General features: G+C 36.5%; 1 protein-coding gene across 6 annotated transcripts in view; it reads left to right on the top strand.

Annotated features, from left to right (window-relative positions):
* The window catches only part of BRAF (B-Raf proto-oncogene, serine/threonine kinase), a 209,067-nt gene that overhangs the window by 117,482 nt on the left and 63,594 nt on the right, over positions 1-27,991 (top strand). For all 6 annotated transcript variants that reach the window (XR_001888977.1, XR_001888978.1, XR_001888979.1 and 3 more), the window contains exons 4-8: positions 9,637-9,740; positions 10,575-10,677; positions 17,354-17,502; positions 18,416-18,535; positions 24,483-24,642. Coding sequence is in view for 3 of the 6 variants with exons in the window: in XM_017891051.1 (XP_017746540.1) it covers positions 9,637-9,740; positions 10,575-10,677; positions 17,354-17,502; positions 18,416-18,535; positions 24,483-24,642 (636 nt within the window). In the remaining 3 variants the exon portion in view is untranslated. The remainder of the gene's footprint in view (positions 1-9,636; positions 9,741-10,574; positions 10,678-17,353; positions 17,503-18,415; positions 18,536-24,482; positions 24,643-27,991) is intronic.

Here is a 27,991-nt window from a genome sequence, read left to right as displayed (position 1 = left end):
AAATATATATATATATATATATATATATATATAAATTAGCCAGACGTTGTGGTGCACACCTGTAATCCCACTACTTGGGAGAGTGAAGCAAGAGAATTGCTTGAACCTGGGAGGCAGAGGTTGCAGTGAGCCGAGATCGTGCCACTGCACTCCAGGCTGGGCAACAGAGCAAGACTTCATCTCAAAAATAAAAATAGGCCGGGCGCGGTGGCTCAAACCTGTAATCCCAGCACTTTGGGAGGCCGAGACGGGCGGATCACAAGGTCAGGAGATCGAGACTATCCTGGCTAACCAGGTGAAACCCCGTCTCTACTAAAAAATACAAAAAACTAGCCGGGCGAGGTGGCAGGCGCCTGTAGTCCCAGCTACTCGGGAGGCTGAGGGAGGAGAATGGCGTAAACCCGAAAGGCGGAGCTTGCAGTGAGCCGAGATCCGGCCACTGCACTCCAGTTTGGGCGACAAAGCGAGACTCCGTCTCCTAAAAAAAAAAATAAAATAAAATAAAATAAAATACTTATATGGAAAAGTATAAAGGACAATATATTAAACAGATGTGTTTAGTTACCTACAATGAACAAATACTATTTTTTTGTTATATTTGCTTCATATTATACATAGAAGTACAAATTTAGGTTCCTCTGCCAGTCCCATTCCTCTGCTGAACACCCGTCATCCCATCTTGTCCCCAAAAAGGCAGTCACTATGATAAGTGTGAGGTACCTTCAATCATATTTTTATATTTTATTATATATATATGTGTTCCATAAGCCAGTGTTTTTGTTTTTTTAATTTGTAAGGTGATATGATACTATATGTATGTAATGGTCAGCATCTTATCCTTTTTATTCAAAATTATGATTTCAAGGTGTATGTATTTATATGTTGATACATACAGATCTATTTCATTCAATGCTATTATCAAGTATTCCAGCTTCTTAATATACCACAGTTTTTCTCCATTGATGAGCATTTAGGTTATATTCGGATTTTTTTGTTATGACAAACAGTGATGTAATAAGAACATTCTTGTATTAGTCTCTTTGTACACATATAACAAGATGTCACAAACCTGAAAGTGGAATTCCTGGGACAGGGAGTATCATTTGAAGAGACTGTCCTTTCCCCAGTGTATGTTCTTGGCACCTTTGTCAAAAATGAGTTAACTGTAGAAGTATGGAATTATTTCATTGTTCTTTATTCTGTTTCATTGGTCTGTATGTCTGTTTTTATTCCAGTACCATGCTGTTTTGGTTACTATAACTTTGTAGTATAATTTGAAGTGAGGTAATGTGATTCTTCCAGTTTTGTTCACTTTGCTTAGAATGACTTTGGCTATTCTGGGCCTTCAGTAGTTCCATATAAAGTTTAGGATTATTTTTCTATTTCTGTGAGGAATGTCTTTGGTATTTTCATAGGGATTGCATTGAATGTGTAGATTGCTTTGGGCAGTATGGACATTTTAGCAATATTGATTCTTCCAGTGTCTTTCCATTTTTTCATGTGTTCTCTCCTATTTCTTGTATCAGTGTTTTATAGTTTTCATTGTAGAAATCTTTCACTTCTTTGTTTTTAAGTTTATTCCTAGGTATTTTATTTGTAGCTATTGTAAATGGAGTTACTTTCTTGATTTTTGTTTCGGATTGTTTGCTATTGGCATGTAGAAATGCTGCTGACTTTTGTATATTAATTTTGTATCCTGCAACTTTACTGAATTTGTCAGTTACAATTTTTTTTTTGGTGGAGTCTTTAGACTTTTTCAAATATAAGATCATATTATCCACAAACAAGAATAATTTGACTTATTCTTTCCAATTTGGATGCTCTTTATTTTTTTCTCTTATCCAATTGCTCTAGCTAGGACTTCCAGTAGTATGTTGAATAACAGTGGTGAAAGTGGGCATCCTTGTCTTGTTCCAGGTCTTAGAAGAAAGACTTTCAGGTTTTTTTCATTAATTATGATTCTAGCTGTGGGTCTGTTGTCTGACTGATGAAAAGTCTGAAACAGTACCTAAAACTACTAAAAAAATTTTAACATCTATGGGATGATTTTAGTTCTGTGAGAACAGCTTATCTATTTTGGTTTACTCATTGAGTAGAGTAGTGTCTAATACTGAGTAAATGTACTGTAAGTATTTTTGAAAGAATGAGTGTTTGGGTTTACCATACCCTGGGGTTTGTAAACAAATGTCTGTTGATTGGCATTAATCCTGATGGCATCCAAGGTAAAGGAATGGCAAAGGGAAAAGATAGGGCAATACTGACTGATGCTTCAAAATCATGCCCCAGTTGTGCTATAATCAAGCAAGAAATGTTTATGGAATGGAAAGATTAAGGAAAAGATATGTTCTTATTTTAGCCAGTTTAGGAATAAAACTAATACCAGAAACTTTAACTTTCACCAGTACAAATAGTTTCAATGGAATATGTCGAAAGTAAAGGGACATCACTAGAGTAAATGCTAGACCTTCCCTCCCTTTTTTATTTTTAGCAACAACAAAGCAGAACTAAGTTCTACAAGTGATAAAAGAGGGTGATCCATTCAATTTCTGTGTAGACAGGAAGAATAATACTTTTTACATATTGGTACAGTTTGGAAAAACACTTCCACTTACTCTCATTTCATCTTCATAGCAACTTGATGAGGTTGAATACTATAGGAAGCAGTATTAGCTCAGGTTGATACTTAAATTACTGTGTTTAAATTTCAATAAAACAGCTATGGAATCGAGGACATTCTTGGCTCCTAATAAACTCTATTCTTTGCCAACAGTGAAAGTGCTTCTCTGTTGCTTGGTGGGTTTTTTCCCCTTAGAATACTAATAAGGTAATTGATTAACTTTCATTTTTATTTTGATTTGATTGGGACAGCAATTTAGCAGTAAAAGATGTCACCTTTATAAATCCTGTGGTTTCTGGTTCTTGGCCAGTTAAATTCAGCCTGACCAGGAGGCGTGCTTAATTCTAAAATTGCTTTTACCTTCTGAAGTTTTTGTGGTATAGACATCCTCTTTTTTCTACTTTAATGAAAGCATGTTATAAGCAGATCATAGCAATCTTTTTTCTTTAAAACAATATTGTAATTAGGCCAGGGGCAGTGACTCATGCCTGTAATCCCAGCACTTTGGGAGGCTGAGGCAGGTGGATCACTTGAGGTGAGGAGTTTGAGACCAGCCTGACGAACATAGTAAAACCCGTCTTTACTAACAATACAAAAAAATTAGCTGGGCATGCTGACACATGCCTGTAATCCCAGCTACTCTGGAAGCTGAGGCATGAGACTCACTTGAACCTGTGAGGCGGAGTTTGCAGTGATCCTAGGTCGCATCATTGCACCAGCCTGTGTGATAGAGCAAGACCCTGTCTCAAACAAAAAAAAAGGCTGGGCGCAGTGGCTCATGCCTGTAATCCCAGCACTTTGGGAGGCGGAGGTGGGCGGATCATGAGGTCAGGAGATCGAGACCATCCTGGCTAACACAGTGAAACCCCGTCTCTACTAAAAATACAAAAAAAAAAAAAAATAGTCGGGCGTGGTGGCAGACGCCTATAGTCCCAGCTACTTGGGAGTCTGAGACAGGAGAATGGCGTGAACCTGGGAGGCGGAGCTTGCAGTGAGCCGAGAGATCGCGCCACTGCACTCCAGCCTGGGCAACAGAGCGAGACTCCATCTCAAAAAAAGAAAAAAAATGTAATTGATATAATAGTGCCAAAAAAGAACTTGGCGTTAAGTTAAATCATAAAATCAGAAAGCTATGTATTTAAATTTGTATTCAGAATCTGTATATTGGCATGTGTATTCTGTGCCAGTTTATTTAAGATGTTACTGTATCATGAAATTTACTTAAAGCATGTAATAGTCTGCACTGTAAAACAAATTACCAAATTAATGTTCTAGCTCAAAGAATTAAACATATAACAATTTCGATGACCACCTAAATTTTAGAACAACTATTTTTTTTAAAAGACTTTTTAACTATGGAAAATTTTATATATATATATTTTTTCCCTTTGAGATGGAGTATCACTCTGTCACCCAGGCTGGAGTGCAGTGGCACAGTCTTGGCTCACTACAGCCTCTGCCTCCTGGGTTCAAGTGGTTCTCCTGCCTCAGGCTCCCTAGTAGCCAGGATGACAGGAGCCTGCCACCATGCCTGGCTAATTATTGTATTAATAGAGATGGGGTTTCACCATGTTGGCCAGGCTGGTCTGGAACTCCAGACCTCAGGTGATCTGCCTGCCTTGGCCTCCCAAAATGCTGGGATCACAGGCATGAGCCACCATGTCCGGCCAACTATGGAAAAGTTTAAACATACACAAAAGTAGAGTAGTATGTGAATCATCGTGAGCTCATTAACAAAAAATAATTTCAATTCACTTTAAAAATTGACGTGAAAATTTGGACTCATAAATTTTGTTTTGGTCTAAAGTTTCCTTGGCAAATATTCACATGATTCCATTGACTCTGGCTCCTTTTTAAGGTAAGATGCTTTTTTATTTTTTTGAGAGAAAAATTATTGCTCTGACGAGCTAAACAAAGATATTTAATTTTAGATTTTGGAGGAAAGGCATAAACCTAGTTTATTACAAAATACCTCTTTTAGTTTTCCTCGTCTTAAAATATGAGACAACGTCCCTCCTTTCACAGGTTGTACTTGCATATGGTATTTACGTAAAGAAATCTTGTTTTAACCCCAGCCTAAATATACATCCAATTTTCTCTGCACCTTAAGGAGGGGTGTGTGTGTGTGTGTGTGTGTGTGTGTGTGTGTGCGTGCACGCACACCTGCCTGTATGAATTTTCATGGTTTTAAAAATATAGACATAAATACAAATACATTTATTTCCCCACTCTTCATACATAAGATATACTGTATATATCATTCTGTATTTTGTTTTTAATGTTTATGTAGGCCATTGTGGAAATTTTGTTTCCATACATAATTTTTTTTTGTATCTATAACTACAGACAGTTCCATTGTATAGATGTACTATAGTTTATTTAACCAGTGATGTGTTTATGAACATTCAGGTTCTTTCTGGACTTTTAATGTACGATTAGTACTGTAGTGAATAATGTTGCAAATACATTATTCTTATATATTGCAGGCATATCTGTGAGATAGATTCCCAGAAGTACGCTTGAGTAGGTCAAAGAGAAATTTGCATTTGTGACTTTGATAGATACAAATTTTGCTTCATGGGTCTTGCTTAATTATGAGATGTCTGTTTATCTATAGCTTCGTACCAGTAGAATATGTTATCAAATTTTGGATTTTGCCAATCTGATAAATGAAAATATCTTCACAAATTTGGATTTGCTTTCCTCTGAGAGTGAATACATTTTCATATGGATGAAGGCCATTTCCACTTCTCTTTCTGTGACCTGTCTCTCATATCTTTTCCCTTTTCTCTTGGGTTATTGGTCTTCATCTCAATTTTCAGGAGCTCTTTGTGTATCAGGAAGCTAACATACCTGCTAAATGAGTTGCAAATGTATTTTTCACTGTTTGTACTCTTTTTACTTCACTTTTAATGTGTTTGTTTTGCCATCCAAAAGGTTTTTTTTAGTTTTATGTAGGTGAATTTAATATTTTTTCCTTTATGACTTGTAGATTTTGCATCAGAGTTGTAAAAGCCTTTTTCATTTGAAGATTTGAAGGTGCCATGGTTTCTTCTAATTCTTTTATGGTTTGTTTCACTCTCCTACCCTTCCTCCTTCCAGCATTTAAATATTTGATCTATTTGTAGTTTATTCTGGTATACAATATGAAGTATGGATGAACCTTTTTTTCTAGATTAGTTCCAGTTGTCCCAGCATCAGTTATTTAAAAGTTCATCTTTACCCCATTTCAGATGTTGCCTTTATCTTATTCGCACTTCCTTTATGTGTTAGGGTCTACTTTGGTCTTTCTGTTTTGTTCCATTGATGTCTTCATCTGTTGCACAGGTACTATCATGAAAGAACAGATGGTGTAAAAATTCAGCCTACAAGAGTGGAATTAAGAAGGACTGATAGATGGCTTGCCTTGGTAATAGAGCAGAAAACCAAATTTTTGCCTGTTGATGAAATATATATACAACTTAGGATCAGCATATGTAGAGAAGCATGAGGGAGCATAGCCATATTTGAAGTGCATTCCTGGAGTGCCTGAGGGAAATTACCAAAGAGGCTGAAGGATAGATAGCTCTAAGTCATTGGTGGCCTTTTATGAAACATTATGGAATTTGAATTTTGTCTCATTAAATAATGGGAAAATTTTAAGCAGACTAGTGAAATGTAAGAGTATATTTTAGAATGGGTTAAATGCTGAGTTCAGTGCACTCAGCGTGGGCTTCAGATTGCACAAACCCTATGAAATTTTGTTTCAGAGAGCACATTTGAGCCTTTCATTAGTTTTTCACAAGTCTTTCTCCTCCTCCCACCCACCCACACACCCACCCACACACACACACACACGGGTGTGCATGCACATGCATGCGCAAAAGTTAAGAATCCCTTCTTAAAAGTAAAAAATTAAAAACAAAGATAAAAAAGAAAAAGAAAAAAAGAATGTCTTATTTAGAAAGATTTCTATGGTAACATAGGATAGGATACATTGGATGGGGTTTAAAACTAAAAATCGGTCACCAGTCAGGAAATTTTGGCATTAGGCAGAAGATGAGTGGCACAAGGAAAAGTGAGCTTTCACTTCAGTTCATTATTTCTGAAAGGTTACAACCAGTTCTCATTGTTTGTAGTAGTTATGTTCTATAAATTCACTACAAACAATTAGTGAACACTGAACCTTGTTCCTAGGGGAAATACAAGGATTATTATTATTTAAATGAGAAAAAAAAAAAAAAAAAAAAAAACTCTGTATATTGGCCTCTAGGTTGTTTCTTCCATTACAAAAGGTTGAGACCTATTGGCTTACAAGTGTGCTTGCAGCAAACTAAATTTTTTGTACATCTAATTGTTTTAAACATAATCCTGATAAGCAGATTTTTAGCCACTGAGAGCCTGCCTACTTTGCAGTTCCCACAAAACTACTTTGCAGTCCCCACAAAACTATTTTGTACTCAACATCTATTAGGTATAGATAAGATCAAATCCCAGGGCTGTGAAGATTCCAAGCTGCTGTTGCCCTTTGGAGCTCTTCGATACATAGACTCCCTCCTGGGTTGTCTAGCATTGTCAGCTAGACATATAAGCTCCCTCTCCTATTCCCCTCTCCCCTGAGAGTCCCCTACCCCTCCTCTTCTGGACGATAGCCACTCCGCCTCAGCTTCTGGCCAGTCCTGTTTGGGTAGTGGCCACTCTGCCTTAGCCTCTGGACAGTATGCTTTAAGCATATCCTCTGCATGTAGACCTGTCAGTGTCACCCATTAAAGCTATGCATGCTACTGCCACCTCATGGTCATATCTTTTTCCTTGATCAGACCCTAAATCCCTCAAACTGAAAATATAGTTAGGTTCCTACCAGCCTGTAGTCACATTTTCATCAATCAGTCAATACATAACCTTGTTTTGTGTGTGTTTCTGTTTAAAGACATATTGTTGATTCATTAACATTGAACTCATGGCTGACATTACTATACCTCATGCCCGAAGGAAGCTGGCCTAACACATGTACTTAGTCTACCAGGGATATTACAGCCTTCTTATGCTTACCAGCCCTAAACAGCATTTGAGCACTATGCTTAGAGATTATTTTAAACAGTAGAATCATCAACAAAAAGCACAAATGTGAGAAAAAAGTGGCACCAAATAGGCTCTGCCCAGGATACTTGTTTATAGTATGAAAATTGAAACAAGAAGGCGAGAGAGAGCTTCACTGTTCGACCTCAGTTGGAGAGGTGCATGCGTTAGATGACTCAAATATCTCACTGCTCTGTGCATGCCTATGAAAGCACTGCGAGTATTGACTTTAGAGTTACAAATAAATTTTAGCAAGTAGAGAAATTTGCAAGTATGGACTCCACAAGCAATGAGGATCAACTGTACCAATCCAGTCTCCTCTTTAATATTTACGATGATAAGCCCACTCCCTCGTGACAAACTTTTACCTTGCTAGATAGGTAAAAGTTTAGGTTTTGTTTGTTTGTGGTAATGTCTCACTCTGTCACCCAGGGTGGAATGCAGTGGTACGATTTTGGCTCGCCGCAACTTCCGCCTCCTGGGTTCAAGTGATTATTGTGCCTCAGCCACCTGAGTAGCTGGGATTATAGGCACCCGCCACTACGCCTTGCTACTTTTTATGTTTTTTTGTGGAGATAATGTTTCACCATGTTGGCCAAGCTGGTCTCGAACTCCTGACCTCAAATGATCCGCTCACCTCAGCCTCGCAAAGTGTTGGGATTACAGGTGTCAGCCACCGCACGCAACCTGGATAGTTTTAATGGTTATATTGCACTACCTGCTGCATCCTGTTATTTCTGGTCATAGATCCTAATTAGACTTTCTGGACTCTTCCCCCTTCAATATATTATTTGAATTCAGCTGTCTTATATTTACCTTTACCCCCATTTTTTCCCCTCTAGCATAAATATTCCCAGTTTCTTTGGAAACTTTTGGTTTGCTAAGCACCTTAATTTAAACAAATGGAGCTTATTGTTGGAAACTAACACTTCCCCTTCTTCTTACACCTCCTCCCAATAAAAACTGTATCCTCTGTACTTACACTGCCTCACTTTAATCTACACCTTCAGTTCCAACTTATTCAGATTTGCCTGTGGGGGATGAGGCAAGGCAAAGGCTAGAGATATGGATAACTTTAAATATACAGAAAGATTTTTTCTTTTTCCCTTTCCCTTTCCCTCCCCCCGCTTCCCATGTAATCTCTGCTTCTTTCATATGTTAGCTTCATTCTGTAACAGATTTTCTCAGTGTGTGGAGAGTATGTCCACTGAGGGCTCCAGATTTGTATCTTCTACAAATCTACAGAACTACAGTAGAAACAAGGACTTTTCTCAATCAGTGTCCATGTATCAATTTAGGGAAGAACTCAGCTGCTGTTTGGGTCGTATATATAGCCCTGGACCAGTTGCTCTTGCCAGGGGTATGGGAAACTGATTAGCCAGCTTCTGTCATCTGTAGTGACATAAAAGTTGTGACCCTTGATTGATAGCTTTTCTAGTACTATTTGGATTTCTAGAGAAGGGAATATTCCCAGGGGAAACAGGGCCACCAAACAACAAATATCAAGTATACACATTACATTTTTTTCTTCCTGCTATGTTTAGGGCCAGTAAGATGTCTCTTAAGGACAGTCAGTGTGATTGACGGGTTATATAGTTTTCAGTTCTGAACAATATTGGATCAAAATTGAGTTTGCTTTTAATATTGACATCTGTTATTTCTCAGTGATGGATATACTGTGTTGGTGGGTGTATTGTAGCAGATACTGTTATTTTTTCTCTTTATGTGTTTAAAATATTTCATAATTTTAATGAAAATTAATTTTGCTTTAAGTTGGTGAATAATAACACATATTTGGGTTATAATTTCCCTTTAGTATTAAGTTAGCTGTAGAAATGGTGTTGTGTCTGACCTAGTGACCCATTTGACTTTTTAAAGGTGAATTACTAAATTTTTTTAATGATATGAAAAAATGTAATTTGCTCCCTTTACCTCTTATCAATATATTTATGATACCATAGGTACCTGCAAGGTGTGGAGTTACAGTCCGAGACAGTCTAAAGAAAGCACTGATGATGAGAGGTCTAATCCCAGAGTGCTGTGCTGTTTACAGAATTCAGGATGGGTATGGTTTGTATGTGACGTGAAATTTTGTTTAAAAAGAAAATCACACATTAAATTTTGAAGTTTTCTTAGGATCTTTACCCAAACCTAGGGAATTTAAAGTCTACTTTAAGAAAAAGTATTAAATTAATACTGAGCCTGAAGAAATTTTGTAGGCCATATGAGGAGTTAAATAATTTTATATGACTGTAGTGTTTGTTACTTTGATCAAATGATTTTATTTGGAATTTGAGATTCTTACAATTTTTGAACCATTCAGAGTGTGATTTATTTGGATAATGGACTCTTACCCCCCTCCCATTTTTAATACAAATACGTAGTTTCACAAAAGGTGTATCAAAATTAACATTTTATGTTGACCTACTTTTCTTTCAGAAAGTATCTAACATTGTTCCAAGACCCTCACATTTTGAATCCTCTTTTAAAAAAAAAAAAAAAAAAAAAGAAATCATTTTGGGGGCATGTTGTCCCTGTCTCTTGAGTACTCTTTTTCCGTGAATGGATAGATAAGTCCGTACCTGTGAATTTTTTTTTTTTTTTTTTTTGGGACCCCAGGAAAAATCCATTTTCTGCTGTTGTAGGTCTTTTCTGGAGCTGACTTGAAGAAAAGAGTACATCTCTTTACCCTGCTGTTTGTCCAAGAGTGATACATTTATTTGGGGTAAACTTAAAATTAATTTATTGCCATTTAAATTTCTAACGATGGAATACTAGGGAGCCAAACCTCCCTCACTGTTACTAGCCCCTCGATAATGAATTTTTATATCTTCAGCATGAGGTATATGAATATTTTTAGGTGTAATAACCAAGAAAGGCTTGTGTCTACATTTTTCAGAGAGAAGAAACCAATTGGCTGGGACACTGATATTTCCTGGCTTACTGGAGAAGAATTGCATGTGGAAGTGTTGGAGAATGTTCCACTTACAACACACAACTTTGTATGTATCTTTACATTTTTTTTGAAATGTCAAAATCTTCAAATTTTATTGAATGAATTTTATTTAAGGAATGTGAAATATGGATGAGTAATTTTGGAACTGACATTTTACCTGAGTTGAAATCAGTTGTTTTCTTTAAAACTTATATTTAAACAAGAGTTTAATTTTAATCTTTATACTCTTTTAATTTAAAAAAGTAATATGTATGCATTGTTAAAAGAAAATTTTGAATAGTGCAAAAGTATGTCAAGTAAAAAAAGTGAAAATACCCTCCTAGAGGCCAACATTTGTTTAGATTAACAGATTATTGTTCTGTCTTCCAAACTTTTTTCTGTGTATACAAACATGTGCTTGTACCTGTAAGCCCAAAATTTTTTCCTTTCTTTTTTTCTCCCTTTCTTTCATTACTTTCTTTTCTTTTCCCTTTCTTAAATCAAAAATTGAGCCATACTATGTGATATTCTTTGCTTTTTTTTTTTAATTCAACAGGATGTCATGGACATCTTTTCATGTCAGTATACCTGGCTTTATTTTAGTATGGTTATGTAGTAATTCATAAGAATAGGAATTCAGTATATTTAACCATTTCTCTATTGATAGACGTTTAAGTTTTTGTATTTTAAAAAATCTGTTACATACAGGGCTAAAGAGGTCTTTCTGCATATATCTTGACACACTTGTACACACCCTTGTGTTTTTGAAGGATAGGTTAATGGAAATAGAATGGCTGGATATTAAACTCTCCTTGAGGCTTCTTTCTTTGTCTGGTTTTTGCATTTGCTAGAACCTAGCATAAGCCTAAGTGTCACCAGCATAAGGCCCAGAATGTGGGACCTTTCGTCTTAGAGATGAAGATCTACATAGAACTTGAGAACCTAGCCTCTAAAATGGCAGGCAGAAGCCAAAAGTTGTCTGTGAGTCAGGAATACATTTCTTTATTTTTTCTATATATGGAATTTTGGCCAGAGTTTTTTCTAGGTGGATAGTTACTGCTACCCTTTAGGCGTCAAGTATTTTCCCATGTGTCTTGGTGATTAATCCAGCTGGGCTCTGAAAGCAGATCATTGATTAGATTATTTCATTTGGGGTTTATGCTTTCAAGCCTCCATTAGTAGTGAATAATCAAATCAGATTTATGTTTCTGTAAGGCATTTTTTTTGGACAAGTGTAAGATACACCTAATGTCAATCAAACTTTACTGTGCAGCAAATAATTTTAACATGTTGAATTTTGAGTGGATGAATTTTAAGATTTTTATTTAAGTTCTTAAGAATACAAATACAGTTGAGCGTACATTTCATAGTGATTACTACTCTGTTTCTTAATAATTCTTCTTAGCTAGCAATTGGATATGAGGAGATAAAAGAAGACCTAAGTTGCTAAGCATGAGAAAATAGCATTAAAATGATGCCTCAGGAAGGTCCTTGCCACAGAAGAATAGTGAAAGCAAACTGCAGATTGATTCCAGAGTATGGAAATTGTCACCACCTAGTTGGATACTTGCCAGTAAATTTTTATTGAGAACTTTCCATTTGCCAATACCATATCTTACCTAGGGATATGACAAATGAATAAGATAGTGTCATTGCCTTAGAGAGAAGATTTAATAAATTTTCATAAACATTCATAATTACTATGTTTGTATAAAGTTTTGTAGATGCACAGAGATTCCTAACCTGGCTTTTGAGGAGTCAGGAAGGTTTCTCAGAGACAGAAATATCTAAGCTTAGGCTTGATGGATGAGGAAATAAGTATCAAGTAAAGAGTACCCTAAACAGAGGGAACAGCAAGAAAGCACGTCACCTTTGAAAGTTTTGAAAGAAGTTCAGAATGGATGATACAAGGTTGAAGAGTGGGTTGTTAACAGTACTGTGGGTAGAATAAGAGTTATGGGTAGAATAAGCAGAGTCCAGCTCATGAAAATCCTTGTAAGCCGTATTAAAGATTTGGACTTTTCTGTAAAATAATTAGAAATGTAATAGTTGTAAGCATGGGGAGAAATGTGATTAGATTTGTGTGTTAGAATGATTGCTTTGAGTGCCATATAGAGGCAAGAGTAAAAAGCTGTGTTCCACTTAGAAAGGAAAAGTGTTCTTGGCTGTCTTGGGTTTTGCTTGGCTATTCAAGGAGTACTGCTTATGCCTCATGGTTTCATAGTCAGTTATAAAAGCAATCCCTTCAGAATTTCTCTATATCCCAAGAGTCCTTGGGAACTGGAAAGTGAGGAAACAAGATTTGAAACATATATTATGTATCCAGCCCTTCTCCTTTTTCTACAGACACTCAGTGTCTTCCTTCGCACAGCCCCACACCTTACAAATTAATGCATGCAAATTGCCAGGACAGTGCCTCTCACTAATTTGCCGTACATATTTATGTATACTCAGATACTAGATTAAGTGTAAGTTATGACCCAAAAGAAAGATGTATCTTCCAGTGCTCATCTTTATTGACAAAGGTATACTTACGGATATAGGCTTATATTGCTTAAAATTTATGATCAAATGCATATCCACATGTTTTCTTTCCTTCAGATGTTTTGGTCACCTCCCTGTTTGGTTTGGTAAATAATGGCCACATAAAAAATTGTAAAGATTTTAAAATTTCTTGTATATTCAGAGACAAATGGAAAAATAACACAACTAGAAATAGGCACTTACCTGTTTTATATCCCCTGGAAAGTGATACATAGGAAAAAAGGTGAAGAAAATAAGAGCCACTTTTAAAACTAAATGTCCTCGAAAAGCCAGAATGTATTATGTATCAGGATGAATTTTTTTTTTTTTTTTTTGGGGGGGGAGATAAGAGTCTTGCTCTGTCGCCCAGGCTGGAGTGCAGTGGCGTGATCTCAGCTCACTGCAAGCTCCGCCTCCCAGATTCACGCCACTCTCCTGCCTTAGCCTCCCGAGTAGCTGGGACTACAGGTGCCTGCCACCACGCCAGGTTAATTTTTTGTATTTTTTTTTAGTAGAGACGGGTTTCGCCGTGTTGGCCAGGATGGTCTCTATCTCCTGACGTCGTGATCCGCCCACCTCAGCCTCCCAAGGTGCTGGGATTACAGGCATGAGCCACTGCGCCAGGCCAGGATGTAATTTTCTTGAAATATTTTCAATAACTTTCTATTCTTAATGGAACAGGATGTGTAAATAAATGTGTATTGAAAATGGAGTTCTGGCTGGGCACAGTGGCTCATGCCTCTAATCCTTTGAGAGGCTGAGGCAGGCAGATCGCTTGAGCCCAAGAGTTCAAGACCAGCCTGGGTAACATGGCAAAACCTCAACTCTACAAACAAATACAAAAATTAGGTGGGCGTGGTAGTGTGCGCCAATAACCTTGGCTATGCAGCCTGAAGTGTGAGGATAACTTGAGCCTGGGAGGCAAACTTTGTAGTGAGTCATGATTGTGCTACCATACTCTAGCCTGGTCAAAACAGCAATACCCTATCAAAAATAAATAAAATAAAATGAAAAATAGAATTTTGAAATCTATTTAATATATCATTTAAAAATTACATGTAGCAGAATAGATTAGAAAGTTCTAATTCATGTTGTATATTAGGGTAAGTATTGTTGTATGAATACAGTTATATATGGGATCATAATGTAAAATATATTTCTCACTATTGCTTGTGATTAAAACTCTGAAAAACTGGCCGGACACAGTGGCTCATACCTGTAATCGCAGCACTTTGGGAGGCTAAGGTGGTCAGCTCACAAGGTCAGGAGTTCAAGACCAGCCTGGTCACCATGGTAAAATCCTGTCTCATTTGAAAATCTTGTGAGTTGTAACTGGTTTTATACAAAATATCGAATAGTGGAAATTGTATAATTACAATCATGTAATTAAAAGTATTAACCCCCCCCAAATGAAAAAACCTGTCTCTACTAAAAATACAAAAATTAGCCAGGGGTGGTGATGTGCGCCCGTAGTCCTAGCTACTTGGGAGGCTGAGGCAGGAGAATCGCTTGAATCCAGGAGGTGGAGGTTGTAGTGAGCCAAGATCGTGCCACTACACTCCAGCCTGGGTGACAGCGAGACTCTGTCTCAAAAAAAAAAATCTGAAAAACTGAAATGAATTAAGAATATAGAGGCTGAGTGTGTTGGCTCATGTCTGTAACACTCTGGGAGGACAAGGCGGGTGGATCACTTGAGGTCAGGAGTTCGAGACCAGCCTGGCCAACATGGTGAAACTCTGTCTCCACCAAAAAATACAAAAGTTAGCCAGGCATGGTGGTGCATGCCTGTAGTCCCCAGCTACTTGGGAGGCTGAGGCAGGAGAATCACTTGAAACCAGGAGGCAGAGGTTGCAGTGGGCCGAGATCCTTCCACTGCACTCCAACCTGGGCGTCAGCGAGACTCCATCTCAAGAGTATAGAGCAAAGAATAAATAATGAAATAGAAGCACCCATGCTCTCGCCACTCTGAAATAGCCACTGTTAACGTTTTGATATTTATTCTTACGTTTTCTTATTATTATATACACTAAATAAATATATTTTAAGCAATTTCTGCCTTTAGTAGGATAGATTCTCCCTAGCACAGTTCTGTTATGTGACTGATGTTCTACATCATTTGTCTTTAACATGGAATTCTTACATGTCGCCTTCTAAGTTTCACCTAGAGAAGTGTTCACAAATAAGTTTATGAGGCCCAAACGTTCTAATCCTCTAAGAAATTGCTCATTTGTTAGAAAAAATAGATCTTATTGTCTTTTAGGTGATTTTTCTGTTCCTTATTTTTTTTAGTAAGATTAGGAAGAGCTGTTTCGATTTTCATATGATTGCTTACTAGTTTTATCTTTTATAAATAATTGTTTTACATTTTATCCAAAGTTAACCATTATGTTTTGGACTGTAGATCGGGGTTCTGATTCTGTCAGCTGTTTTGTTTTGTTTTAGCTATTATTTAGATTATAGTCTCTCCCTCCCACCCCAATTCTACTCTAGAGGAAATCACTGTTAATTTTTAATGGTTTTTGTTTTAAGCTCTTTGGTGGTTATTTTCATCTTAATAAATACAGTTACACATTGCCTAACGACTGGGATATGTTCTGAGAAATGCATCAATGGTGATTTTGTTATGCACTTACACAAGCCTACATGGTATAGCCTAACTGTGCAACTAGGCAATATGGTAGAGCCTGTTGCTTCTAGGTTAATAACCCGTACAGAATGTTACTGTACTGAATGCTGTAGGTAACCTTAACACAATGGCAAGTTTGTGTATCTAAATATAGAAAAGGTACAGTAAAAATACAGTATAAAAGATAAAAAATGGTGTATCTGTGTAGGATATCTACCATGAACAGAGCTTTTAGGACTGGAAATTGCTCTGGTGAGTGAGTGGTGAGTGAATGTGAAGGCGTAGGACATGACTATCTGTTACTGTAGACTTTATGATAAACATTGTACACTTAGGCTACACTACAGTTAAAAAATTTTTTCTTTTTAATAAGTTTATAAAGTAAAAAATTTACAGTAAACTAAGATTTAATTTTAACTTTTGACTCTTTTGAAATAACAATTTCAAAAAATTTAAAAAACATTATATAGCTATACAAAATATTTTCCTTATGTGCTTGTTCTATAAGCTTTCTTCTCTTTTAAAATTTTAATTTTCTTTTTTACTTTTAAACTTTTCTGTTAAAATGGAGACACAACCTGCACACGGTGGCTTATGTTCGTAATCCCAGCACTTTGGGAGGCCTAGGCAGACGTATCACCTGAGGTCAGGAGTTTGAGACCAGCCTGGCCAACTTCGTGAAACCTTTTCTCTACTTAGGGGAAAATTAGCCAGGCGTGGTGGCACGTGCCTGTGGTCCCAGCTGCTCAGGAGGCTGAGGCAGGAGAATCACTTGAACCCAAGAGGTGGAGGTTGCAGTGAGCCAAGATTGTGCCATGGCACTCCAGCCTGGGCAACAGAGCCAGACTCTGTCTCAAAAAAAAAAAAAAGAAGTCACAAACATACACATTAGCCTTGATCTACACGGGGTCAGGATCTTCAAGGTGTCACTAGGCAATAGGAATTAATTCAACCCCATTATAATCTTGTGGGACTACTGTGGTATAAAGTCCATGATTAACTGAAGTGTCATGTGGCACATGACTGTAATTATCTTTTAGCCATAATTTCTTGCTTTATTAACTTTAGATATCATATACTGATTACTGATCCTATAAGGAATTAGCTCATTTTTAGTTCTTCCTCTTCCTCCTCTCCCCCAATGTTTTTATTAGTAGTAGTTTTTTGGTTCTTCTATTGGATGCCTTTGTAACTTTAATATACACCTTTCTTGTTCCATCAACACCAGTCAGCATTTCTTAACCTCCCTCTTTGTATGATAAGTATACTCTTCTTCTTTTCACCTCTGTTTCCTCCTTTTCATCTCTACTTTTACTTTTATGTTGTCAAGCTTAAAATCAGTTGCCAGCCTTTTACTCATTTCTCATTTTTTAACTTCTGAGTTTTTAAGTTAGATACTGGGATGGGAAATAAATATGTGTAGTCCATCTACTATCATGAACCCCCTGGTTTTCATTTTGTAATAGTACTTTAGTGTGTGAATTTCATGATATAAATATATTACAATTTTATTTTAAACAAGAAAGTAGATATGTCAGTTTCTAGAAAGTTTTCTTGTGAGTTTTTGAAATCTGTATGATTTTTTACCTTGCAGGTACGAAAAACATTTTTCACCTTAGCATTTTGTGACTTTTGTCGAAAGCTGCTTTTCCAGGGTTTCCGCTGTCAAACATGTGGTTATAAATTTCACCAGCGTTGTAGTACAGAGGTTCCACTGATGTGTGTTAATTATGACCAACTTGAGTAAGTAATCCAAAAATATATCTTCTACCTACCATTTTACACTTAAATTTTCTTAACGTGAAGCTATGACGTTTGAAGTCTGTGAGGGTTTTTTCTTCCGTACAGTTGTTACAGAGAATTTTTTTTTAAGTGTAGTTAGAGAATAATATTTGAATAGGCAGTATTTCTCTCCAAAATTGTAATTCTGGTTCAGCTTATACAGTTAATTTATATTTTATATTATTGTTTAATTAATCAAGACCCCTAACCCATAGAAACCATTTTTGGATAGTTTCTAGGAGGAGAGGGAGAGTTGTTTCAATTAAATTAAGCATTATGATTTTGTACCACAGATCAGGTGGTCTGATTCTGTTAACTATTTTGTAAATTACGTTTATATTCTTCCTTTCTCTTATTCATCCGCATTCAACTCCCTTCCCCCAATTTATTTGAGTAAGATGTAAAATTTTTGTATCCAGTACATATCTCTTTCTAAAATTTCTCTTTGCTGTATGCCAGTTTTTTTTGTATCATTGTTGCTGCTGCTGTTAAAGTCTTATTTTTCTTGATCACCTGAGCAAATAAAACTTAACTCTGTACTTTAAGTAAATTTAATGTCACCTAATTTACAGTAGATACTTCTTCTTTAACCATAAAGCATGATTCTTTAACCATAAAGCATGATTTTCATCTTGTAGTATGTAGAAATTTGCTGAATAGAATGATTAGCTTTTGGTTATAAGCATGCCTTTGAAAGCACAGTATAATTTTTTTTTTTTTTAAAAGCCTTTAGACAAAATACAACTAATTGAATTTTAACAGTTTTTTCTGAGAATAGAATTTGATCTCAGGTTTTTTTTTGTTAACTATGTATTTTGGTCTACGAATCTTCTGGGTTTTACACAAGTTAGGTTTATTTTGTTTTGCCTCACAGTTTGCTGTTTGTCTCCAAGTTCTTTGAACACCACCCAATACCACAGGAAGAGGCCTCCTTAGCAGAGACTGCCCTAACATCTGGATCATCCCCTTCCGCACCCACCTCAGACTCTATTGGGTATGATTTGACTTCTGCTCTTCGGCGACATGCTATTTGAACCACTTCCTTTTGGATCTCCTGTTTAATTAGAAACCTTTCCAACATTTAAATGGTTAAATTAAGGATTTTTTTTCCCCAAATAACTTATCATACCACTCAGATATTTACATGCATTTGGTACAAATAAATGGGATTAAAGTTGACATAGACTACTTCAGAATCAGTCCTGAAAAAAATCAATATTGGTTATGATTTGACTTCTGCTCTTCAGTGACATACTTCTTGAACTGCTTTCTTTTGGATCTCTTGGTTAATTAGAAACATTTCCAAAATTTAAATGGTTAAATTAAGGATTTTTTCCCCAAATAATTTATTTTATCACACCAGTCAGATATTTACATGCATTTGGTACAAATAAATGGGATTAAAGCTGACATAGACTATTTCAGAACCAGTCCTGCAAAAACCATGCAACAGATCATTTTGAGTCTACAACTTGAGTTCATCTTTTATTAGGTATAGAATAAAGTCTGTACCTTTGTATGGAAGTCATAGGTATATGACTTCCACTTATGAAGAAGCATTGATATATGAGACAATGGCAAACAATGTAAAAATAGTATATAATTATAATCTACGATTTATGATGGAGTATATTAAACTATGTGATGAGGACGTAAATGTTTTCCTGTTTACAGAAGGAAGAATAGTGAGAAAAAGAGAGTGCTCAGGAAAACTTAATGAAGAAGGTGGGATTTGAACTAGACTTTAAAGAATTACTACAGTCTGAATGGGCCTAGGGAATAGAAGCATGGTGAGAGGGGAATGGAAAAACAACAGATATAAAGGGAATGAGGATGTTAGGTTTAGGAGCTAGTGAAGAAAGGTTTATCTAACTTAAGAAGTACCATATGTAAAACCAGATTATGGAGAGTCTTGGAATTGAGGCCAGAATTTAGACTTACAGGTCTTTAAGCAGATTACTAACTTGATGAAAATGGCCTTAAAGAAAAAATCAATTAGCAGTGAAATATAGATGGATTGACAGAAAATTTAGGGTGAGGAAGGCCAACCTAGGATATTGTTGGTAGTGAAGACTGAGAGAGGCAATGAAGACAAGTTCAGGTGCTAGAAGTATGGAAAAGGGATAGATATTCATAAAGCATAAAAGAAAAAAATTAATAGTATTATTAATCAGTTGTGGAGGATAAAGCTGAGAAGTGACTTTAAAAACAATGCAAAGGCAGCCGGGCACAGTAGTTCATGCATGTAATCCCAGCACTTTGGGAGGCTGAGGCGGGCAGATCACGAGGTCAGGAGTTTTAGACCAGCCTGGCCAACATGGTGAAACCCTGTCTCTACTAAAGATACAAAAAAAAAAATTAGCTGGGCATGATGGCACACACCTGTAATCCCAGCCACTCAGGAGGCTGAGGCAGGAGAATCACTTGAACCTGGGAGGTGGAGGTTGCAGTGAGCCGAGATCACACCATTGAACTCCAGCCTGGGTGACAGGGCGAGAGTCCATCTCAAAAAAAGAAAAATAATGCCAAGGCATCGTATATTTAAGCTTCATAGCAGGAAATAAAAAGGAAGACACAATAAAGACGAGTTAAGTGAGTATCAGTTTACTTTGCAACATTTCTCAAACTCCTGGCCTCAGGTGATCTTCCTGCCTCAGCCTCCCAAAATGCTAGAATTACAGGTGTGAGACAGTGCACCTAACTAGCTTTGGAACATTTCTGACACAGGTCTGTGTACTCTTTCACATTGAATTTGGGGCAGCGTTATTTAGGCTGCATCTGGAAGCAAATGCTTTAAAAAAAAAAAAGGCCAGGAGCGGTGGCTCACACCTGTAATCCCAGCACTTTGGGAGGCCAAGGCGGGCAGATCACGAGGTCAGGAGATCAAGACCATCCTGGCTAACACGGCGAAACCCCCGTCTGTACTAAAAATACAAAAACAAAAATAGCCGGGCGTGGTGGTGGGCGCCTATAGTCCCAGCTGCTCCAGAGGGCTGAGGCAGGAGAATGATGTGAATCCAGGAGGCGGAGCTTGCAGCAAGCCGAGATCGTGCCGCTGCATTCCAGCCTGGGCGATAGAGCGACACTCCGTCTCAAAAAAAAAAAAAGGTCCCCATACAGCATTCTGTTCTAGAATATTCTTAAGATGTTACGATTAGAAATATTTATTGTCAGTTGTAACCCTACTTCCTCCCACTCTTCACCATGTAATGCTATTTCTTTAGATTTCTACCTAGAGAAATCTTTTCAAAATCAGTTTACATTTTCAGTACGACTTTGTAATTTTTACAAAACCAGCCTTTCTGATGATCTCATAGGTTAGAAAATTTTGCAAAAGAATTTTGTGTTAAGCAGTGGGTATACTTACCTATTTGGAACACTGGAAAATGCAGTCATTGTGTTCTCTTGTCAGGTTGTAGCAGTTACCTTCTTTAGTGGAGTCATTTTATTCTTGTTGGCTCTATCATTACTTGTGTGCAGCTGTGTGTTTTTTAGATGGTCAAATCAAAATGTTCTTATTGTTTGGTTGGTTTTTAATTAATCTTTTGGTTATAACATTTTCTCCTGACAGATTCTATAGACCATGATGCCTTTCTAATGCCAGGTCCCAGTTCTGTGAGCAGTCACAAAACACCATAATGAAATTAGCTTGGCCTCTCTGAAGGTTTATAGTGGTAATGATCCAGGACATTTGCCTTCCAGTGAAGGAATGCTATCTTAAAATTAAGAAACCATTTGCCTGTGCCATGAGTATTTTATTGGTAACTGAACTGAAATAGATTCTGATCTTGAGCAAATGATAAGAAAGATGTTCAAACTTATCTATAATCATTTTTCTGATGTTTTTATGACATAACTCTATATGGTTGTCTCTGTTAAAGATAGAAGGCAATCTTGTTCAGTATCAAAACTCTTTTGCAGTTTGTTACTAGTCCTGATAACAATAATAATGGTCATGAAACAAGTGTAATGATGTAATCAAGAAATACTGGAGAAGCGATACATTGCCCAGTTTTGAGTACAAAGTGAGAGATACCTCCTTTTCTACTTTTTAAAAATGCTGTAGAATGTATAAATTTATGAGAGATCAACATTTAAAATGTACATATCGCCAAACCAAAGTTTTCAAAACTTTTTAATATTCTAGATTAAGAATAAGATCTAAACTAACTAGTAATTTGCTGAAGGGTATTTGAATTAAAATTCCTGTTATCCTTAATTTGGTACTGCTTTAATTTGGTACTATCTTTAATTTGGTACTGCAAGATAGGTACAGGTATCATTGGGAGAAAGCCAGTTTGCTGACTGCCAAGATACTTCATAGGGTATAAGTTACCTTGGTTAGTGGAAAGATTTCCCAGTATGGTAATGTAATTTTATTGATTCCCAGAAATGATGAGATTAGGAGTTATACTGGTTTATATTAACCGAAATCAGAAAAAAAATTGAATCAGGATACCAGGTAATATTTATCAGTGAAAAATATACCTGTTATGTAAATTAGACTTCCTGTATTGTGTGCACCAGCACTCACTCTTCTTTTGGAAGAGATTTATGGGAAATCAAATTATAATCAGAAGACTGTTTTCGTTAAGCATAGAATTAGGACATGGCTCAGATATTCAATGACATCAGAGTATGATCACTTCAAGTGTCCCCCTGTACTTGCCCTCAAAGCTAGAGAAGTTGACTTAGTGGACCAAGGCGTAACTATTAGATACCAACTACCAAATTGAGTTTCTCTGATTTTGTATAATATGCAGATGTCATCATTTTCTAATATATGCATTATTTAGATATGATAGTGAAGTCTCTTAGATTAAATTTAGTTTTTGTTTTTCTTCTGGTTATTTCTGATTGGTTATCTACTACATGTTTGTCATATTCCTAACTTGGTGAGTTTCAGAAGTGACTTACTGCCATCTCTGCCTATACCAGATCAATTATTACAATAGACTGTCATATAAAATTCTAGTTAATTCATACTTTTCCCAATTTTAAGCCTTGGTTTTGTTTTTTTGGGTTTTTTTTTTTTTTTTTTTTTAAGATGGAATCTCACTTTGTCACCCAGGCGAGTGCAGAGACGTGATCTTGGCTCACTGCATTCTCTGCCTCCCAGGTTCAATTGATTCTTGTGCCTCAGCCTTCTGAGTAGCTGGGATTACAGGCCCTCAACACCACACCCAGCTAATTTTTATATTTTTGGTAGAGATGGGGTTTCACCATGTTGGCCAGGTTGGTCTTTAACTCCTTATCCACCTGCTTCGGCCTCCAAAAATGCTGGGATTACAGGCATGAGACACCGCACCCGGCCTGCCTGGAGACTTTATATCAGCCTGTAAATAGTTGTCTGGACAGTCAGTACCCTTTCTAAAATTTTATTGACTAATGTCATTTTTGCATTCCTTTTCCTGCTCCTAAAATTTTCTAGCTATGGACATATATTTGGCTGCCTAAAGCAAAAATAAAGACAGCTCTGTCACAAACCAAAAATTTCTCAATAATCAGAAAAAAGAAAAAGGACCTAGGTGGAACATGCTAGTTTTCCTAAAGGCTTTTTCTTGCCTATAATTCTCATTGGGCCGATACCAGTTTTTTTTTAAGTACATAGTATTTTATTATTTGCATATCAAATAATATATAAAATACTAGTGGATTCATTTCGTTAATATAAACACATTGAAGTCAAAACTTCTTTCCCTGTCTTTAATAATGTGCTTCAAAGAAGTAAAATTGTGAACTGGTGTGGTTCAGGTTCTGACATGTTTTATTCAGAGGCTGACTTTCACTGTTAGGCTTCCTTTGCTCTTCAAACCTTTATCCATTCCTTTCCTACTATATATTTTTTCCCATTCCTCACATCTCATGAAAGTGTCTTTTTATTCCCTCAACATTGTCCTTCTAGCTGTGTCTTAGTAACCAATAAATAATGCTATATATAATAATAATTTGCATAAAATAGGGTGGAATGATAACCAATATGTGAAGAGAGCTTATTGGCACTTAGCCATTCATTGGTCTTGATGGAGTTAAGTGAGACAGCTTACCTCATCTATCAAGTGACACTCATTTCCCCACTCCCAGGATAACCTTTCTGAGGGGCTAGATCCTTCCAAGTGTTTATAATCTAGGCTCAAAACTTTAGTATTCTCTGTGAGTGCCAGGTTCATTTTAGGGTGAGATATCATAGATTATGTTATTTTGCTACCATACCAAAATGTATGTAACATATTTTGGTGGTTTTCCAAATAGCATACAAGTGTAACATTTTGGTGGTTTTCCAAATAGCAGTTTTAAAAAATATTTGCTTTAATGGTTAATATATGATTCTCTTGTGTCTTTGTTACCAATAATGGGCATGATAAAAAATCCAGAATATGAGAGATATTGGCATTCTGAGGACCATCTTCTGAATTTGGAAAGGATTTTTCAATATTGTTCTCGATTTTCATTCAACTCCCGTAAAGGAACAAGTACATCATTCAGGTCCTGAAATATGCATGTGTATTCTCAAAATATTTATAATTTCTTAATATGTGAAATTTTCATTTTAGTAAATTCAGATGTCAAGACAAAGTTAGAAAAAAATGGCAAATTATATTCAGTCATTCTCAGAGCATTTTTATATAACTTTAAAAGTTGAACTTCTTCAGTTGATGGCCACAGGTAATTTCTAGCCATTTGTAAATTTCCCTAGTGTTTTCTGGATAAAAATCAGTGTTCTTATCATTGATAGTTCCTGGAGGGCCTGCTTCAGCAAAGCAGCTTTGGCAGTATTGGATTTTTAAATTAATACTTTCGAAAGTCATTACTGCTAGGTTTTTAATGCTTTAATGGTTTTGAGAATATAAAACAAGAAAATCCTTTTATCTTCCTTTTAAATGTTGTTATCTTTATATAGTTACTCTGAATCTTATCTTCCAATGACTTCATTTTTCCAGGCCCCAAATTCTCACCAGTCCGTCTCCTTCAAAATCCATTCCAATTCCACAGCCCTTCCGACCAGCAGATGAAGATCATCGAAATCAATTTGGGCAACGAGACCGGTCCTCATCAGCTCCCAATGTGCATATAAACACAATAGAACCTGTCAATATTGATGTAAGTATCCAGCATTGCTGGAACTAAAAAAAATCAAGTATGTATCTTTGATGTTCTGCTGTAATTACAACTTAGATCAGAAATAAGTGCCCTTTTTCATTTATCACAGTTATTTTAAGTGATAAGCTTTTTGTGAATCACAAATCAGAAAAGCCTCTGATTTCTCTCTGGTGGCATTAAATACTTCACTGACACCAAGTTATACAGTCACTCTGATTTTTTTCCCTTATGATACCATCTCTATAAAAGTCATCTTCAAATGAAAATGGTTTAAATATCAAAGGACTGATAGAAACCCTTGGCAGAATTGATTAAGTTCTTTAAAACTTTCATAAAAATGATTATGATTGTGCCTATAAGAGGTGAATATGAAATTAAGAATTTCAGGCCAGGCATGGTGGCTCATGCCTGTAATCCCAAAACTTTGGGAGGCCAAGATGGGAGGAATGCTTGACCTAGAAGTTAGAGACCAGCCTGGGCAACATAGTGAGACCCCCATCTCTACCAGAAAGAAAACAAATTAGCCATGCATGGTGAGGTCTCAGCTGTAGTCTCAGCTACTCAGGAGGCTGAGGTGGGAGGATTGCTTGAGCCCAGGAGGTCAAGGCTGCAGTGAGCTATGATTGCACCCCTGCACTCCAGCCTGAGCAACAGAGTGAGACCCTGTCTCAAAAAAAAAGAATTTCAATTTGTGCTATCATAAGCTTAGCATTATGACCAACAAAAAATTCTTTCTGTTTTTATTTTAAAATTAGCATATAGTTGGAACTATAAATTTTATTAAATGTTAATATAAAAGAAAACTATTGTAAATTTTATTTTGTTATTTTAGATAAATTTGCAAATCATACTTTCTTCCCACTTTTACTAAGAAACTTTTCTCTATTTTATTGGATTCATTTTAAGTGACTTTTTTCTAGTATTAGTTTTCCTTAATTAGTAAGGTTCACCTCTATCTAGCAAGACCTAAAAACAAAGGAAGAAAGGGGAAAAGGAGAATGTGATACAAGAAATCAAACCATATGTCTAGGTTAGGGTTGTTCTCAGTCTGTCCAAAATTGCAACCTTCTTCTTTATTTTGAAAACTACCATCCTTTTAGACTATTCGCTTTTTCTCCAATTGTTACCACTGTTCCCTGGTCTGTTGGGCTTCATTTAGAGTGTCACCTTTATATCTTGCCTTTTCATCCTCTCTTATAACCAGTCAAAAGGTATCACCTTTTAATGTGCATCACAAACTGGTTTTTACTTGTTACTGCCGCCATTTCGGCCCATATTTTTTCACTTGAATTATATGCTACATTAATCTCCTAAATAGATTTTCTGCCATTGGTTTTTCTCTGTCCATTTCCATTCTTTCTGCAACTGTCAGAATAATTTTTTTACACCTCTAGCATCATCTGTTCTCTTGTTCCAAAACTTTTAGTGACTTACCATTGATTATAAGATAAAGTGCAAACTCTTTAGCATTTTTATCCATGCTCAATCACTTATGATTCCATTTAAAAGATTTACTAATAACTGTGGGCTATGCATTGTGTTAGGCAATTGGGAATTATTTTTGATAGCACATGGTCTTGGCCCTTAAGGAAGTCACAGGCTAATGGGTGAATCAAACATTTAAATAGATAATTACAAAACATATAATGGTAGTTTAGAGAAGGGGTTTATAAACTCCATCTGGTTGGATCTAGGAATATTGAGCAGAGAAGGAATAATATTTAAGCCAGATTATGATGAATAAGTAGGAGTACACTGCATAGGGGGATGTGGAAAGTCATTTGTTAAGGAAATGAAAGGCATAGAAGTGCCTTTACATGGAATGTAATTACTAGTTGATTTTGAAGTTTAGGGTCCAGGAGAAGGCTTGGGGAATGGTGGAAGGTGAAACTAGGTAGGTAAAATCTACAGTGAAAGGCTTTGTGTATTACTCTAAAATCTAAAGTAGTCTTAGGGAATCTGAAGAATTTTGAGTGTGAGAGGAAGTGATCAGCTCTATATTTTAGAAAAATCTTTGATGGTAGTGTGGAGGATAGATGAAATGGGAAACATATAGAGGCAGCACTGTCAATAATGTGGCTTTTGCAGTATTTCAGACAAGAAATGATATTTAAACTCAAGTAATAGCATTGGTGATGTGAAAGAGTGTGTTGTGGTAAGGGAGACTATGAATTAGTGAATCAGTGTTGAGTCTTATGAATCATGTTGAAGATGGCTACTATTTATGAATACTTATATATCAGGTACTATGCTAAGTGCTTTACATAGACTTTCTTATTTCATCCTCATAAAAACTCATAGGTTATGTACCATTATTATCTTTATTTTACTGTTAAGATTTACAGAGGTTAAGAAACATACCCTAGATTACACCGCTGATAAATTATTGAAGTGGGTTCAAACCTGGCCTTTCTCTCTTATACTTAACCACTATACAGTTTTGTAGTAGAGGAGAGGAGCGAAAAATATGAGAAGTAGAGGATAATGCCAGGTTTCTGGCTTATAGATACTTAGCTTATAGACCGAGTTTCTGGTAAATAGCACCGTTGGCTAAATACCAAAGAAAAACAAGGTTTGCAGAAGCAAAAATTTTAGCTTTTTGGAGGGATATATTGACTTTAAGATGCCTGTGGGACTTTCAGATTTAGAAATCCAGTAGTAGTTGGATATAAGGACCTTGAATAGAGATACAGGTTTAGGAGTAATTAGCATATTTATGTCAGTTAAAGCCATGGATGTAAATTACTCAAAGAGCATATGTAAATTGAAAAGGGGAGAAAATGTAACCCTGATAAACATTAACATTGTAGGTGCAGGCAGAGACTGTCTCCTTTATGGGCTGTCTCTTCCTAAGTCTAGCTCCAGATAACTTAGAAAAAGTGTTGCAGAAGCCAAAGGAAGAAAAGGGGTTTCAAGAACACTGAAGTAGTTGGTGTCAGTTGCCGTAAAGATTCAAATGAGATAAAGACTGAAATGACTTATCAATTTTGGCAATTGAAATGTCATCTTCACTTCATTGAGAGTTGTTTTAGAGGGCCAGTAAGAGGAGAAGGCAGCAGGTGAGGAGGTAGGATTACGTGTTAATTTTGAGAAGCTTGGCTGTGAAGGAATGACAAAAGAGGATAGCTTGATTCAGGGTTGAGGAACAATTTTTTGTTTGTTTGTTTTTCCGTTGTTTTTTTTTTGTTTGTTTTTTATGTTTTGAGTGGAGTCTCGCTCTGTCACCCAGGCTGGAGTGCAGTGGTGTGATCTCTGCTCACTGCAGCTTCCACCTCCCAGGTTCAAGCAATTCTCCCGCCTCAGCCTCTCAAGTCGCTGCGATTACAGGCTCCCGCCATCATGCACAGCT

Source organism: Rhinopithecus bieti, unplaced genomic scaffold, assembly GCF_001698545.2.
Source record: "Rhinopithecus bieti isolate Rb0 unplaced genomic scaffold, ASM169854v2 scaffold_20175, whole genome shotgun sequence".
In the NCBI taxonomy this organism is placed as follows: domain Eukaryota; kingdom Metazoa; phylum Chordata; class Mammalia; order Primates; family Cercopithecidae; genus Rhinopithecus; species Rhinopithecus bieti.
This window is presented reverse-complemented; position numbering and strand designations above follow the sequence as displayed.